This window comes from Lacerta agilis, chromosome Z (assembly GCF_009819535.1).
Source record: "Lacerta agilis isolate rLacAgi1 chromosome Z, rLacAgi1.pri, whole genome shotgun sequence".
NCBI classification, from domain to species: domain Eukaryota; kingdom Metazoa; phylum Chordata; class Lepidosauria; order Squamata; family Lacertidae; genus Lacerta; species Lacerta agilis.
The window spans coordinates 38837112-38851058 of record NC_046331.1 but is presented as its reverse complement, the minus strand read 5'-3'; the positions used below and the strand labels follow the sequence as shown (position 1 = coordinate 38851058).

The 13947-nt window shown below is 46.0% G+C and overlaps 1 protein-coding gene across 1 annotated transcript in view; it reads right to left on the bottom strand.

Moving 5' to 3' along the window:
• CD99L2 (CD99 molecule like 2) overlaps window positions 1–13457 on the bottom strand; it is a 29814-nt gene extending 16357 nt beyond the window's left edge. Inside the window, exons 1-8 of the mRNA XM_033138276.1 lie at window positions 13424–13457; window positions 11926–12069; window positions 8362–8427; window positions 8066–8104; window positions 6366–6458; window positions 4586–4663; window positions 3500–3592; window positions 1684–1719 (exon numbers count right to left, since the gene is read on the bottom strand). Of these exons, the coding sequence (XP_032994167.1) occupies window positions 1684–1719; window positions 3500–3592; window positions 4586–4663; window positions 6366–6458; window positions 8066–8104; window positions 8362–8427; window positions 11926–12069; window positions 13424–13457 (583 nt within the window). The remainder of the gene's footprint in view (window positions 1–1683; window positions 1720–3499; window positions 3593–4585; window positions 4664–6365; window positions 6459–8065; window positions 8105–8361; window positions 8428–11925; window positions 12070–13423) is intronic.
• Window positions 13458–13947: the final 490 nt, after the last annotated feature.

Sequence of the window (13947 nt, the reverse complement as noted above, 5' to 3'; positions counted from 1 at the left end):
AGCTGGGAAAGAAAAAGGAGAACTGGAAAAGCTAGATGGCTAATCCTTCTCCCAGGCCCCACTGGTTGGAGAGTATAAAGACAGGCTCTTATCACAGGGGTGGATAACTTTTTCTGGCCAGCAAGCTAGATCTAAATTTCCCCAGACTCTGGCAGGCCAAATTTTGCAGGTGCATGGGGTCACCCATATGTCAATCACCTGACATCATGCTGCGCTTTGAAGCTCCAATTGTTGGGACTTCAAAACACAGCACAGGGGTGTTTGTAAGTCCTTTGTAAGCATCTCCAGGCTGCTCCTTAAACCACTGAAATTCAGAGATTTGAAGAACAGCACAGGGGTGTTTGAAAGCCCTTTTCCTATCAGTCCTATCCTGCTTAGAGGTATTTCTGTTCAGTGGGAACTGCTCCACCCTCCTTGATTAAGCTGTGCTCTCCCCACACATCAGCTGATGAGTGGATGGGAGTCTGCCTTGCTCAAGCAGAGGAACAATTCAGAGTCAACCTGAATTCCTGTTTGTTCCTTTCACACCTCACCTTTACCCACAACACAGCTGACATCATAATGTCAGGTGTAGGGCATGGCTTTCTAAAAATGGCCTGGCAGGCCAAATGGAGATACATCATGGGTCACATTTGGCCCACGAGCAAAAGGTTCCCTGTCCCTGTCTTATAATGATGCTGACAGTCAGGTCAATAGTGCAACTGGCCCACAACAACCCTGACGGGAAGCACCTCTCTCAGCTTAAAAAACAACAACAAAAAACCAGGAAGTGCTGCTTTAGGTAACAGGAAAACAAATAAAAGTGTTCCCTGGACACTCCTCCCCCTGTGCTCTCTCCACATAAATACAGGAAGGAACTGGATCTGAACCAGGGGTGAGGGATCTGCTGCCCTGCAGCAGACCCAGCCGGCACGGCCAATGGCCAAGGTAGTCCAGAAACAACTGGAGGGTCACAGGTTCCCCATCCCTGCTTGAAGCTTTCCAGCAGTGTGGTATTGGGTCACACCTTCCCTTAAACTGTGGTTAATTGTTCACTGTGGTTATACCTTTCTCCATCTGTTTCATTCCTTCCCACTAGTGGGCAGAAGATACAAACCACAATCCTTGCCTTGAGGTTAAATCCAAACCAGGGACAACAGTTGGTTTTGCTCCCTGGAAGCCACAATCTGTAGTAACTGAAGATGGTTTGCTGGAGCAAAACAGACCATTGTGCCTGGCTCAGATGCACACCTAAGCTAGGGATCATGGCGTATTTCTTCTGCTTACTTGTGGGGTGGGGTGAAAGTGCCCTCTAGGAACCACGATGGTAAACTATTAGCTACGGCTTGCTGTGATGTACAAAATGGATCACTATCTGGTTTTCGATTTCGTAATGGCAGCCTTTCTTACGAGTGTTTCATTTTTGGAAAAAGTAATGCAGGGAACAGCAAATGGCCATCTCACAAGATCTGAAGTTGACCAAGTCAATAATAAATGTGAAAATTAGAGGACGCTAATTGAAAGGGAAAATTAGTAGAGGCGTTCAGCATTTAAAATCCCCCCTCGCCCCCAGTGCATTGCACAGAACTGGAGATAAGTAACAGGATGGATTTTCCGTGCTTAGAAGGAGTGGACGGCAGAAAACAAAGGATTGTGACAGGAAGGGGAAAGGTAGCAACTGGGAGCCCATCCAAGACTCCTTACCAGGTTTTCCACCTCTTCCACCTGTACCTTTCGAGCCTGGAACAGGATTCTTTATTCATTAACTGATCACAGAAAATAGCAGCTGTTGATTTAGGTTTTGCAACACGATGAAAGCAAATTACGCATGTTTTAGGGAAAAAAGAGTGCAAGTTGGTATCAATAACATGAATGTTCTGCCAACACATCTGTTTATTTCTCTAGTGTTACCTATATGGATAGGGTGGAGGGAGACAAACAAGGGAGACATGAATGATCCATAAAGAAATTTATCTGGCCAAACAGGTCATATGAAGGGGAGAGGAGGTTAAAAGCTGAGGGCCATGTGTTTCTCACAGCAAAGCATCAACGTGACCACTTCTTCTATATGCAATGTTCAGGGTGTGAATACCACCACTTACATTGCTAAACAGCACCAGTGAGAGTCCTCAGCACATTTGGGGGAGCCCTACCACCTGCAAAAGTCTAGAAAACCTTTAGAAAAAACACTATGGAGGAGAGGGAACCCCAAATTAGCCCCACATTAGGACTAAGCATGCTCTAAGCCCACAGAATGTTGACTGCTGGGATGGGGCAGGGAATGAGAAATGGAATGCAACCCTGAACAGCAACACCCCACATTGCAACATTTTATTACAGGTCCTCTGTTTAAATTACTATTATTCATCCACTCTACTATGCCTGTGCCATTGATTCATGCAGTGAACCATTAAGCACAGCCATAAAGCCAGAGGTGAAGTCGCAGTGATCATACCTTTTGGCAAAAATGTGTTTTTGTGTCCCTTTCCCATTGCTATTTTAAGGGCCTTCTTTGTGCAGTGGGGGAGTACAGCAACTCCTTCCTACAGCAGACTCAAGTGTGACTTGAACCCATCATCCAGACTTCCTGTATGCTTTTTGAGCTGTGAAGCCTTGGTCATGAGAAGGTATCCTGTTTTGTTTGCCACCCCAAAACTTTGGCTACATCAGAGACTTGGTTCGCTTTAACATCAACATGAGAAAAGAGTCCTTCCTATACGCCCCACAGATGGCTGAAGTGTGAGCACAGCAGACTTAAAGGAAGTGGATTCTTCCAACCCAGTTTTGGCTGACAAGGGGAATCTCCTTCACTCAGCAGGACCTCTGTATCAACTCGCCTAATCCATGTGCTAAGATTTCTGGGCTTGAAATAAGTGGGGCCTCCTCCATCAGCCTCTCTGGGCCCAAATGCCATGGGTCACCTCTCCCGCTTTAAGCTGGGCCCACCCACAACCATTGCACCTGGCTGCATCAGAGGGAAAGATGGCACACAGGTGCTCACCCAAGTCAACTCACTCATCCTACGTAGGTTGGCTAGGCTTGACTTGTGAACAGCACCTCACCTGGCCGCCTGGAGAATCATCTCCAGGTGACCAGGCAGGGAAACTGTACAAAATGTTTTTTTTTTTAACATTGGGAAAGTGAAGGGAGAAGATATATGTTGCTGACATTGATACGTTCAGCAAGCGGCCTGGCCTGGTAGACATTTTTTTGTGGCTGACGGCATTTGCGCTATGGGAACCTATGGGAAGTTAGGGGCCAACTCAAGACCTTCCTCCACAAGACTCCACTGGCATGAGGCTACCGGGGCTGTGAAGGGTTCCCAATTCCTATTATAATGCCACTTGTGAGCCATTTGGTCTCTTCCAAGCCACCCAGTTCCATGGTATCTGGGGTCAAAGTCTGACGCATATTAAGCACCATTGAGGTAGGGGTGCTCAACCATTGAGAGAAAAATGCTGGCCAAATCATCTAAAATTTAGAAGTAAAGCACAAAGCTAATACTGATCTATCAACGTACCTCCACCAGGATTTACATTAGGCGTTCCTCCACCTTGTCCAGGGTTGTGGTCATCCAAAGCATCAGATAAGTCGAAATCCATTGGATCTTTGGCTGTGAAATAGCACATGGATTACCTATTGAATGCATCTGTTGCTCTATAAAGCAATGGCTCCCAATTAGGGGTCTGGGAACCTCTGGGGGTTCTCAGAACGCACCCAGGGGGTCCGTTGCCGCATCCCTTGTCTCCCACACAACTAATTTTTGCATGGTATTATCACAGATTTTATGGTCTGGGGGTTTTTTGGGGTTTTTTTTTAGTATACCTAAAATCCTTTGCTTATTAGGGGCTACCCCACATTTTGTTCAAAAAATTGTTTTGCAGAGGTAAATAGAGTTACCAAAATTTTCAAAAGTAGGGGAGTCCGTGGCTTGGGTTTTGAAAAATAGGGGGTCCTCAGTAATTAGCTAATTGGAAACCACTGCTCTAAAGCATATAATAATCTAATGCAAATTCAAACTGGGAAGGTTCTGTCATTTTATTTTGTTTTCAAAAGCCAACCTAGAGGGAGGAAAAATATAAATAGACCTCTTCATTCATTCATTCATTCATCCATTCATTCATTCAAAGACCTCTTCATATTTTCCTGCAATTTCAACTAATTCAGTTATGTCCTGCCATGCACTTTGCACAGAGGTTGCCCTACACAGTGGATCAAGCTGCAGGAAAAAGCGCATATATTGCAAGACACTCCCTGCACTTAACAGCATTGTCTGCACCATCATCCTCCCACTTGAGCCCAAAGTGGTAAGGATGGGAGCTGGAGAAACATTGCTCTTTTGATGTGGCTTGGGACAACCTTGTCCCTGGATGTACTCTTATCATGTTGGCCAATGCTTATGCAAAGCTGGTGGGCATGGGGACGTCCATGGTTGCCCTGTTTGTGGATTAGTATGCCAGAATAGGCCTTGGAGCATCACACACTTGATTCACTTTCTAGGGAAAATAACACTATCCAGAAAGAAAAAGCGAAAGAAGTCACTTGACACATTCCTGGCATGACAAGTCATGGGTGTCTTGTGCGCTCTGTAGAGGTTGTCACTTACCTGGGACCTTCTTGGGCGGAGCCTTGGTAGTTTTGGGCTGCTTGGTGGTGGTATGCATCACGTTCCAGTGGATTTCATCTGAAGACAGAGGAATGCACGGGAAGGTGACTCAGAAAGTGGTGGTGGTTGGGTAAGGGATGAAAAAATTGGCAGGAGCAATTTAAGCCACAGGAGGAGCCACTTCCAGGGGGGCTGCTCTCTTCTCACTCCCCAGTGGGTCCCCACCCACCCTAAGTACGGCCAGGGGACAAGTGAATTTTCTCTTGCACTATATATACCCATTGTGTGGAAATTGACGACAGGACAGCAGAAATGGATTCTACACACCCTAATGGTGGCTAAGAGACTGATAACTGATGACCTGGAAGAACAGAGAGAAGATTCCCCTTAATCAATGGCTCGACAACATGACATTGGCACCCTATGAATGGGCAGCTTATAGATGCAGGCTCTCTTTGGATAAATACAATGATATTTGGAATGAGTTCACACAGAATATATTAGGTTACTAACAACTATATGTGTATCAGGATAAGAATATACAGGTCTGTATATTAATGTAAGGTAATTTAGCAGTATTTTTTCCCCCATTCTCACTCACTCCCCCCTTTCTTTCCTCACTATACTTTTTCATAAATGAAATCCTCTAAATACAATATTATTATTATTATTATTATTATTATTATTATTATTATTAAAGTGCAGCCAAGGGGAGCATAGCCAATAGGGAACACAACAACTAGGGTGGAGTTAGAAGATAAAACCCAACTCCTCCCCTCCCCATCATGCGATAGTGGACAAAACACCCACATACTGTACAACTCTTTCCATGAGCAAAAAACAACAGCACTAGGAGCCCGTTGTGTCCATGTGTGCTGGGTCATAGTACAGATCACTGGTGAGGAACGTTTTCTGGCTGCAGGGCCTGATCCTTATATCCTGGATCCCTAGCAGGAACAAATCTGGCAGGTGGGCAATGCCAACTACTACCTATCAGTCACCTGAAATCACTGTAATGTCAGGTGACGCTGCACTCCTGGGGTTGTTGGAACTTCAAAGAGTAGCATGGGTTGGCTTGGAAGCTCTTCTGCAAAACGGCCTCGTGCAGAGAACAAGAGACTCAAAAGACCAGCATGGGGGTGTTTGCAAAAAGGGCATTGAAACAGCTCTGTGCTGCTGTTGCTCCGGTGGAAGGGGGGGAAGACACCCTCTTTTTTAGCAGCTATTTCGGTGGAAACCGCTTTGCACTCCTGGAACAAAGTGTGGGGCCAGCAAAGGAACAATCACTTCAACGTCCTGATTGTTCCTTTGAAGTCGTGACACATATGACATTAGGTGCGGGACACGTGGGCGTGGTTTTTTGCGGGGCAACAGTCTTTTGTGAGGAATGGGGACCCCCTAGAAGGGCAGAGAGGTTCACCACCCCTGGTACAGACAACCCCCCTCCCCCCAATAAGTAAAAGAAAAGGAGAGACAGGAGAAGCAAAAGCAGCGATGGAAACGGAGGAGAGACCAAAATGGAGCAACAGGAAGAACTTGCGGCTCTCAATCCTGTGAAGGTTGGCAGTGGGTGGCTCAGGCTTTTAGGAAGCTTTGCTATAAAACACGGGTGGGGAACCTGTGGGCCTCCCCTGCCCCATGTGCTGCTGGACTACAGCCCCCATCATACTTTGCCATTCGCCATGCTGGCTAAAGCTGGTGGAAGTTGGAGCCCAACAATTATCTGGAGGTTCCCGCCCTTCTGCTATAATAAAGCCTAGCAAGGAAAGGAAGGACTCACCTGGTTTCCTTGGATAAGGACCAGTGGTCACCTTGGTTGATTTAGTTGTCGTCTCTGGTGGGGTGTCAAAGTAGTCAGCCAAATCCAAGTCACCTATTTGGCAGATAAATACAGAAACAAACACACGCACAAAGAGAGAAATAAACCACAGGTGGTTGGGTTTTTCTGCACTGTGTGTATCTTCCCTTCTTCTCCAAGGAGTTCCTGGCTTATCCCATTTTACCCTCACAACAACCCTGCAAAGCAGGCCATGATGGCATAATGAAAGAGGGACTCCCTAAGGCGGCACAGAGAGATTCCAGCAGTGACAGCAGTCCACTAAAATACAGACACTCCTGCGACTGGTGTGCCTGGACAGTGTTTTCGTTACTGGTGAGGCTGTAAAAGTTGCGAGTCAGCTGCAGGTCAGCAAGAAAGACGCAGGGCTCCATTGTCAGCGAAGTTAACTCTTTATTCAAGGAAATGGCATACAGCTCAGCAACTCTTCCCAGTAGGCATTGCTGCTATGGTCCCTGGCTTTCCACCTTTCTCCCAAATATTTCCCAAGCAGTCTCAAACTGTGCTTGCACATCTCTGACCTCTGTTCTGCCCTAATTCTTCTGCGCATTCTTGGGAGACCAAAGGGGAGGAAACTTGTTGCAGCAGGAGAGGGAGACTCCATGGATTCTTCAGCTGCCCCTTGACCCCTCTCCTCTGTTTCAGTCTGAACTGCTCCCTGCCACCGGCTCTTCCTGCTCACTAAACCCTGTTGCCCCTTCAGCATCCAGGCCCTCCTCCCAATCTTCTCCCTCTGACCTCTCCTTGGTGTCCCACCACCAATCCCAGGGCTTTGAGACTTCTTCCTCTGGGATTTCCCTTGGGGGTTCCCCCAGCTGTTGCTTCCCACAGCTCCTTGTTGCCCAGCCAGTCCCTGGTAGTGGCCCACCCAAGGAGTCAAGTTTGTTGAACTCAGATCCATTAACTCAGATTCATTGCAGCATTTCACACATATGAGAGATTGGGGGAGGCAGAGCTGCATGCATGTGCTTCCTCCATTGCCACATCCCCCCACCAGGTGAGAGAGGTGGAATGGGCAAGGACCAAGCCATGTGGCAATTTTTGGTGGTAGCAGGAGCCTAGGGGATTCTTTGCCCAGTTGGTTCTCTGTATTGCTTCTTCATCCTGCCCCTACAACTCAACCAGAGGCCCCTACCACTCCATTAGCCAGCATCAGCCACAAGAAGAAACAGAAAGCGTTTGCAGTTAGTTCTAGGCTTGCCAGGGTCAGTCAGACCCCACAACCTGCAATCAGCAGTTGCCATTCCTACCCAGAAACAGTTGTCTCTAAATCAAACAGCAATTTCTCCTGGCTTTGGTCTCTTCTGGGTTTGCTCAAGATCTGTTTGCACAAAGTCTGTATGGAGTCTAGATGTTTTCAGCTATTTATCGCGGAATCATTTTGATTTGTTTGCAGGGAGGTTAGACAATGACTTGTCAAGCAAATGTGATCGTTATGCATTTCCCCATCACTTTCCTTACTGCAGAAAGTCAATTTCTTTTCTATGGAGCAAAGCAGGTTAGTTGTGCCAACAGCTTCAAATCATCTTTGATTGCAGAACTTGAATTTGCCGCTATGCGAATAAATCCCACCTGCAAACAGCAACTTGCCCCTGATTCACTCCAGTCTTTTGCTATAAATAAGAGATGGCAAAATATCTCACCTGTTCCACTGGAAGGCTTTTTGGGTGGCTTGGGAGTAGCTGTAGTTAAGACAAAAAGAGGGAGGGGAGGAAGGAAGGAAGGAAGGAAGGACATTTTAACTGGATGAAGAATTAAAACTAAATCTCACAGCACAAGCACATGTGTACTCAAAAGCAAGTCCCATTGAGTTCAATACCCACTGAGTTTATTATTAAGCTGTAAATAACTGTAGGAGGTGCCTGCATCTGTGAAAATATCAATATATAATGCAGTTTGCTCTCCCCACCCAATTCTCTCCACCACAAGGGTGACTTACGCCGTTTAGTTGGGATGCCATCATCCAGCGCATCCTCTAAAGTGAAGTCTAAATCATCGGCATACCCTAGAGACAAAGAAATAGCATGGGTAAGTTATTTGCTGCAATTATATCCCACCTTTAAGAAGCTCAAGGAGCTATACTAGTTCTCCCCACCCGAATTGCATCCTTACAACAACCCTGTGAGGTAGGCAGGCTAGCGGGCAGAGACAGCAACTGTTCAGGGAAGTTTTAATGTTTGATGTCGTGTTGTGTTTTAATCTGTTGGAAGCTGCCCAGAGCGACTGGGGGAACCCAGTCAGGTGGTGGCATATAAATAAATATATACATGTACGCATAACCAGTAAGCTTCATGGCTGAGTAGGTCCTACGCTGACACTCTAACCTAGTGGTCCCCAGAAAATTTTATCTGGACCACACTTTCAGAATAAAAATTTGTACGATTTTTTAAATTGGAAATAAATCCATTGGAAAACAAAAAGAAACCACTCCTAACAGTGTTCGATTTATAACATACAACATAACTACTTTAGAATGTTACAGGTAGGTAGCCGTGTTGGTCTGCCGTAGTCAAAACAAAATAAAAAAAATCCTTCCAGTAGCACCTTAGAGACCAACTAAGTTTGTTCTTGGTATGAGCTTTCGTGTGCATGCACGAACAGAAGTCACCAGACCCTTATATATAGTGAGAGGGTGGGGAGGGGTATGACTCAGAAGGGTGGTGGGAATGGGTGATCAAGGGGTGAGAAGGTTAAAAATAGCTTTGTCATGTATAATGAGATAAGAATCCAATGTCTCTATTCAGACCAGGTCTCTCCATGGTTATGAGTTTGGTAATGAGTTGCAATTCAGCAACTTCTCTTTCCAGACTGGTTGCTAAATTGCAACTCATTACCAAACTTATAACCATGGAGAGACCTGGTCTGAACAAAAACATTGGATTCTTATCTCATTATACATGACAAAGCTATCTTTAGCCATCTCACCCCTTGCCTTTTCCTGTAAGACCAATTGCAGTCGTTAACAGTCATCAACAGGTTTACCACAGCTATCAGCCTATCACCCATTCCCACCACCCTTCTGAGTCATACCCCTCCCCAACCCTCTCACTATATATAAAGGTCTGGTGACTTCTGTTTCGGTGTATCTGAATAAGTGCATGCATATGAAAGCTCATACCAAGAACAAACTTAGTTGGTCTCTGGAAGGAATTTTTTTATTTTTTATTTTACTTTAGAATGTGATCCTGGGACATCCAGGATGTATAAAACAATGCAGCTATATAAGAACGTGAACCATTCCCAAAATATAATTATAAATGAGGCTCTTACATGTGTACCTTAAGTAGGTATAAAGACTCAATGAGAGGTGTGAGCTCGCTTTTGCTGGGTAATCTCATTCACATTAGGTCTATTTTGAGACAGAACAAGCTTTCATCTTCTCATCAGCACAAAGAAGCCTTACTCTTTTCTGGTCTTTCATATTTGTCAGAGTTGAAAGTCACTGTTCACCGCAATATGTAGGCAATGCTCTTGAAGAGAGGCGTGAATACCATTTCTGGTTGTATAGACATTCAACACAGAAATGTTTAAATGTTTATTTGATTGTCCTTGGAACTTCCCACCAGGCTTGCCACACCCTTGGAGAACCACTGCTCTAACCACTACATGACCAATCTCTAATCACCAATACAGGGAGGTCATCAATTGAAAACAGAAGGTGGCAAGGCAGCATTTCGCCAGGTTGCTTCAGCTTCCAACACGTTTTCAAATCTGCCCCTTCCCATTGGGTTCAGCCACTTTCCCAGAATCTCGTCGCTGTGAAATTGCAGGGCAAGTCAGAGTTTAGGTTCTCTGTCTGTTTCTCTTTGTCTATAAATGCATGGGCTTCACTCATGTTTGTCAAGGCAGAGCCTACTGATTCTTCCATCTCTCAATATGCCACTCATCTGTGGATGTTCTCCTGGTTATTATACGTTTGGAGGGAAAACACTGTAAGAATCTTGGCATATCATCTGACAAAACAGAGGTTGCGGGGGGGGGGGGAGAGAGAGAGAGAGAGAGAGAGAGAGAGAGAGAGAGAGAGAGAGAGAGAGAGAGAGAAACAACACCTAGCCAATATTGCATCTTTTAGCAAAACACATTCCAAGATGAAAGATAATAATTTTGTATTTGTACTGAAAGGGGTGGAAGGGAGGGCAAAATTGAAATAAGGATATTCTGGCAGATCTCTGAGTGATTTGCGGTAAATAAGGATTTCTGACTCTGGACTGTTTAACAACAGACACACGCACACACACACACCCCTATTCCCCCAAACTAGACGGCTGAAAGCGGTTGTGGGGAGAGACCAAGGACCCCTCAAGATGGGTGCTTTATTACAGGTGTATTCTGCAATGTATTATTGATACCACAGTGGTACATTGGAGGTGAATTTACTCTGCTTCGTTCGTTGTTCTGTGATGCTTTCCCCAGTACTACCAGTATTATTGCTGTCTGGAGGGCCTAGAGCACAACAAAAGCAGGACAAATACCGGTACTATTTCTCCCAGCCCTTGTGAACAAGCTTCCCGGGACCAACGGTGGGTGTGGCCAGAGGCAAAAAGTGCCTCTTTTGTAAAGCAAGCTACATTTCTCCCAAGTAAAAGGCATGTCTGCAACCTCCATCTGGGCAATGAAGAAACAATTATCAGAGTTCAAGGGGACACAATTCAGCCGGGCAAAAGCACTTGGGTGAGGCTGTGGACCAGAGCAAATGAGGGTTGGGGGCTGGGAAGGAGGCGTGGCCTGAGGCCAGATACAGAGGCACATTTGAGCCCCAGGTCTGATTTCTCCCTCTACTGATGGTTGCAACAGGGAGCATCCTTCATCTTGGGAGCCTTTTACTATTATTATTACTGTTACTCCCCCATTACCGACTGTTGGCTTATCCGCTCTTGATGCGTTTTTGCCTTCATACATTCCAGACATCTCTCGGCACGTGCGAAGTTAACGCAAAAACGAGAACATTCAAATGGCTTCTCTCGGATTCCTGCTGCTAAATGGATTTAGCTGCTGCCACCTGAGCTCTGACATCTTCCATGAATAAATTTAAGGCTCGAGTGACAAGGCCAGCAACAATGGGGAAAGGCACTGGGGCTGGCAGGAAGCAAATGTCGGCATTCCAACTGGGGCGAGGGGAGAGAGCAGGGGCGAAAGGGAGGGGTGCAAAAATGTCCGATTCCTATGTGGTTTGGATGTAGCCTACTAGGTCCAGTCGCAACGATAAGGCTCACGTTCCTTGCTCTGCCCACCTTTGCTTTGGTCCCACCCACTGATGTGGCACTGGGTCTCCTGGAATGGTACCCCTCCCCCAAGGAATGTGACGTTCTGTGTAAGCGGGGGGGGGGGGAGAAATCCCCTCCCACATTGCAAAAAAGAGCCCTATGCCATCTGCTTTGCATGCAGAAGGTCCCAGGTTCAACCTCCATGGCTTCTCCAGGTAGGTCTGGGAGAGACTCCTTGTCTGAAACCGTGGAGGGCAGCTGGCAGCTAGTGTAGGCAGTACTGAGCTAGATGGACTAACTTGTTATAAGGGAGATTCCTGTGTTCCTGCCTGCCTTTGGACTCACAACCAAGTCCAGTGGGTGGCAGTGCCTGTTAGCTTCCTCCTCCTCCTCAATCTCAGCAGTGACACTCTGCAGAGAGGAGGACAAGCCATGCTGGCTATCTGAGAAAACGAGACACAAGAGTTATAAAAGAATAGAAGCAGCCAGTGGGGCTGGGCGGAGCTGATCTCCCAACAGCAGTATCGCTGCATCTTACCTGAATCTACCAGTGTGCCCCCCCCCATGGTCCCACCCTCGCCACCACACTGTCCCATCCCATCCTTTGTCTGAGTAAGTTGCATCAATGCTGGCGTCAAGAGGGCAGATCTGACGCTTTGCTGCTATGGTTTAGAAGCCAGCTACAAAAACAGAGCAACTTTGGCCGGGTGGAAATGCAAAATGAACGTCTGTACGCAGACACACCACCTCAATGCTTCTTCTAATCCTAGGATCAATAGAAACAATTTAAACCTTGCTGAAGGGAAAAGCCCAGGGGCAACCCAAAGTTTACATTTGTATGCAAGAAAAGGTTTTCTCTCCTCACACACCCCTTTTTCTTTTTCCTTTTCTGTCTCTCCCTGATTAAATAAATGCTAAGAACACTGATTCATTATACTCCAAGGTTTGTTTTTAACACAGAAGAATGCAACTGTTGCAAGGAGCTGCTTTGGAAAGGCGGCTCAAGGGCTATTGTCCAAGGGCTGCATACAGAAACCAACACCAAATCCATTTCACAGTTTGGAAGCATTTACTAAAGGGACATCTTTCTGTTTATTTGAGGGATTTGTATTCTGCCCTCCACCCTTTTTACCTGAAAAAAAAAATCAATAAAAACTTAAGATACAATAGAGCCCCAGGGCCACATTCCCACCTGAGCAACTTTCCAAGGGGAATATGTCAATGGGGCCAGAGATAAATGTTGTTGGAACATCAAATGTAATTATTATCTCTGTACAGCAGTTTCTGCTCACTCAGCCCTCTCCATCCTCCATCCGCACATACTTGGGATAGCTCAGTCGGTACAGCATGGGACTCTGAACCCCAGGGTCATGGGTTTGAACCTCACACTTGGCATACATACACACACACACACACACACACACACACACACACACACACACACATACGTGTGTGTGTGTGTGTGTGTGTGTATTCTGCATTGCAGGGGGTTGTACTAGATGACCCTCGTGGTCCCTTCCAATTCTACGATTCTGATTCTAAACCAAAGGCCTTAGTAGAATTAAAAGACACACTCCAGCCAGGCAAAACCACTCAGGTGTATAAATTCTGGAGCACTCCAAATCGTTTGCTTATGTTCGCCATGCACAGAAAATAGCAGATCTAGATGAAAAGCAACACACGGAGAGCTTATGCACTTATGATTGAAATGTGCCCCTAATTATTGCTGCTGTGTAAGATTGCATAAGCTTAGAACGTTGTATAATGTCAGAAGGGGGTGTCGATGGAAGGACTCACCGTCGTGGGAGGAAAGACATGGTGGCAGGACCATTACGAATGGTACAAATAATAAATTATTATTATTATTATTATTATTATTATTATTATTATTATTATTACTGCTGCCGCCTATGGATGGAAATGGCAGAACCCAACCATTTAACCTAGGTGTGTAGGAAGTTGCCTTTATCCTAGGTCAGGCTCTGTGTCCCACCCAACCCAGTGTTGTGTGCTCTGACTGGCAGCAGGCTCTTCGGGGGCAGAGATCTCCTGCTATGGATCCTTTTAACTGGAGATGCAGGGAACTAAACATGAGACCTTCTGCATGCAAATGATGTGCTCTAGCACTGAAAGACTGAGCTATGCTTTCCAGGCACAGTCTGCCACACACCCCTCCTTCTGTTGCCACCACTACGCACCAGGCAGAAGAGAAGACGTTTTTTTTTTGGTGGGGAGGGGCAGCGGAAGAGCGTTATGCAGAGATTTCCTGGAAGTTGGCTGTGATTAATAATGCATTGCCCGCTAATTGAAGCCAACATCTC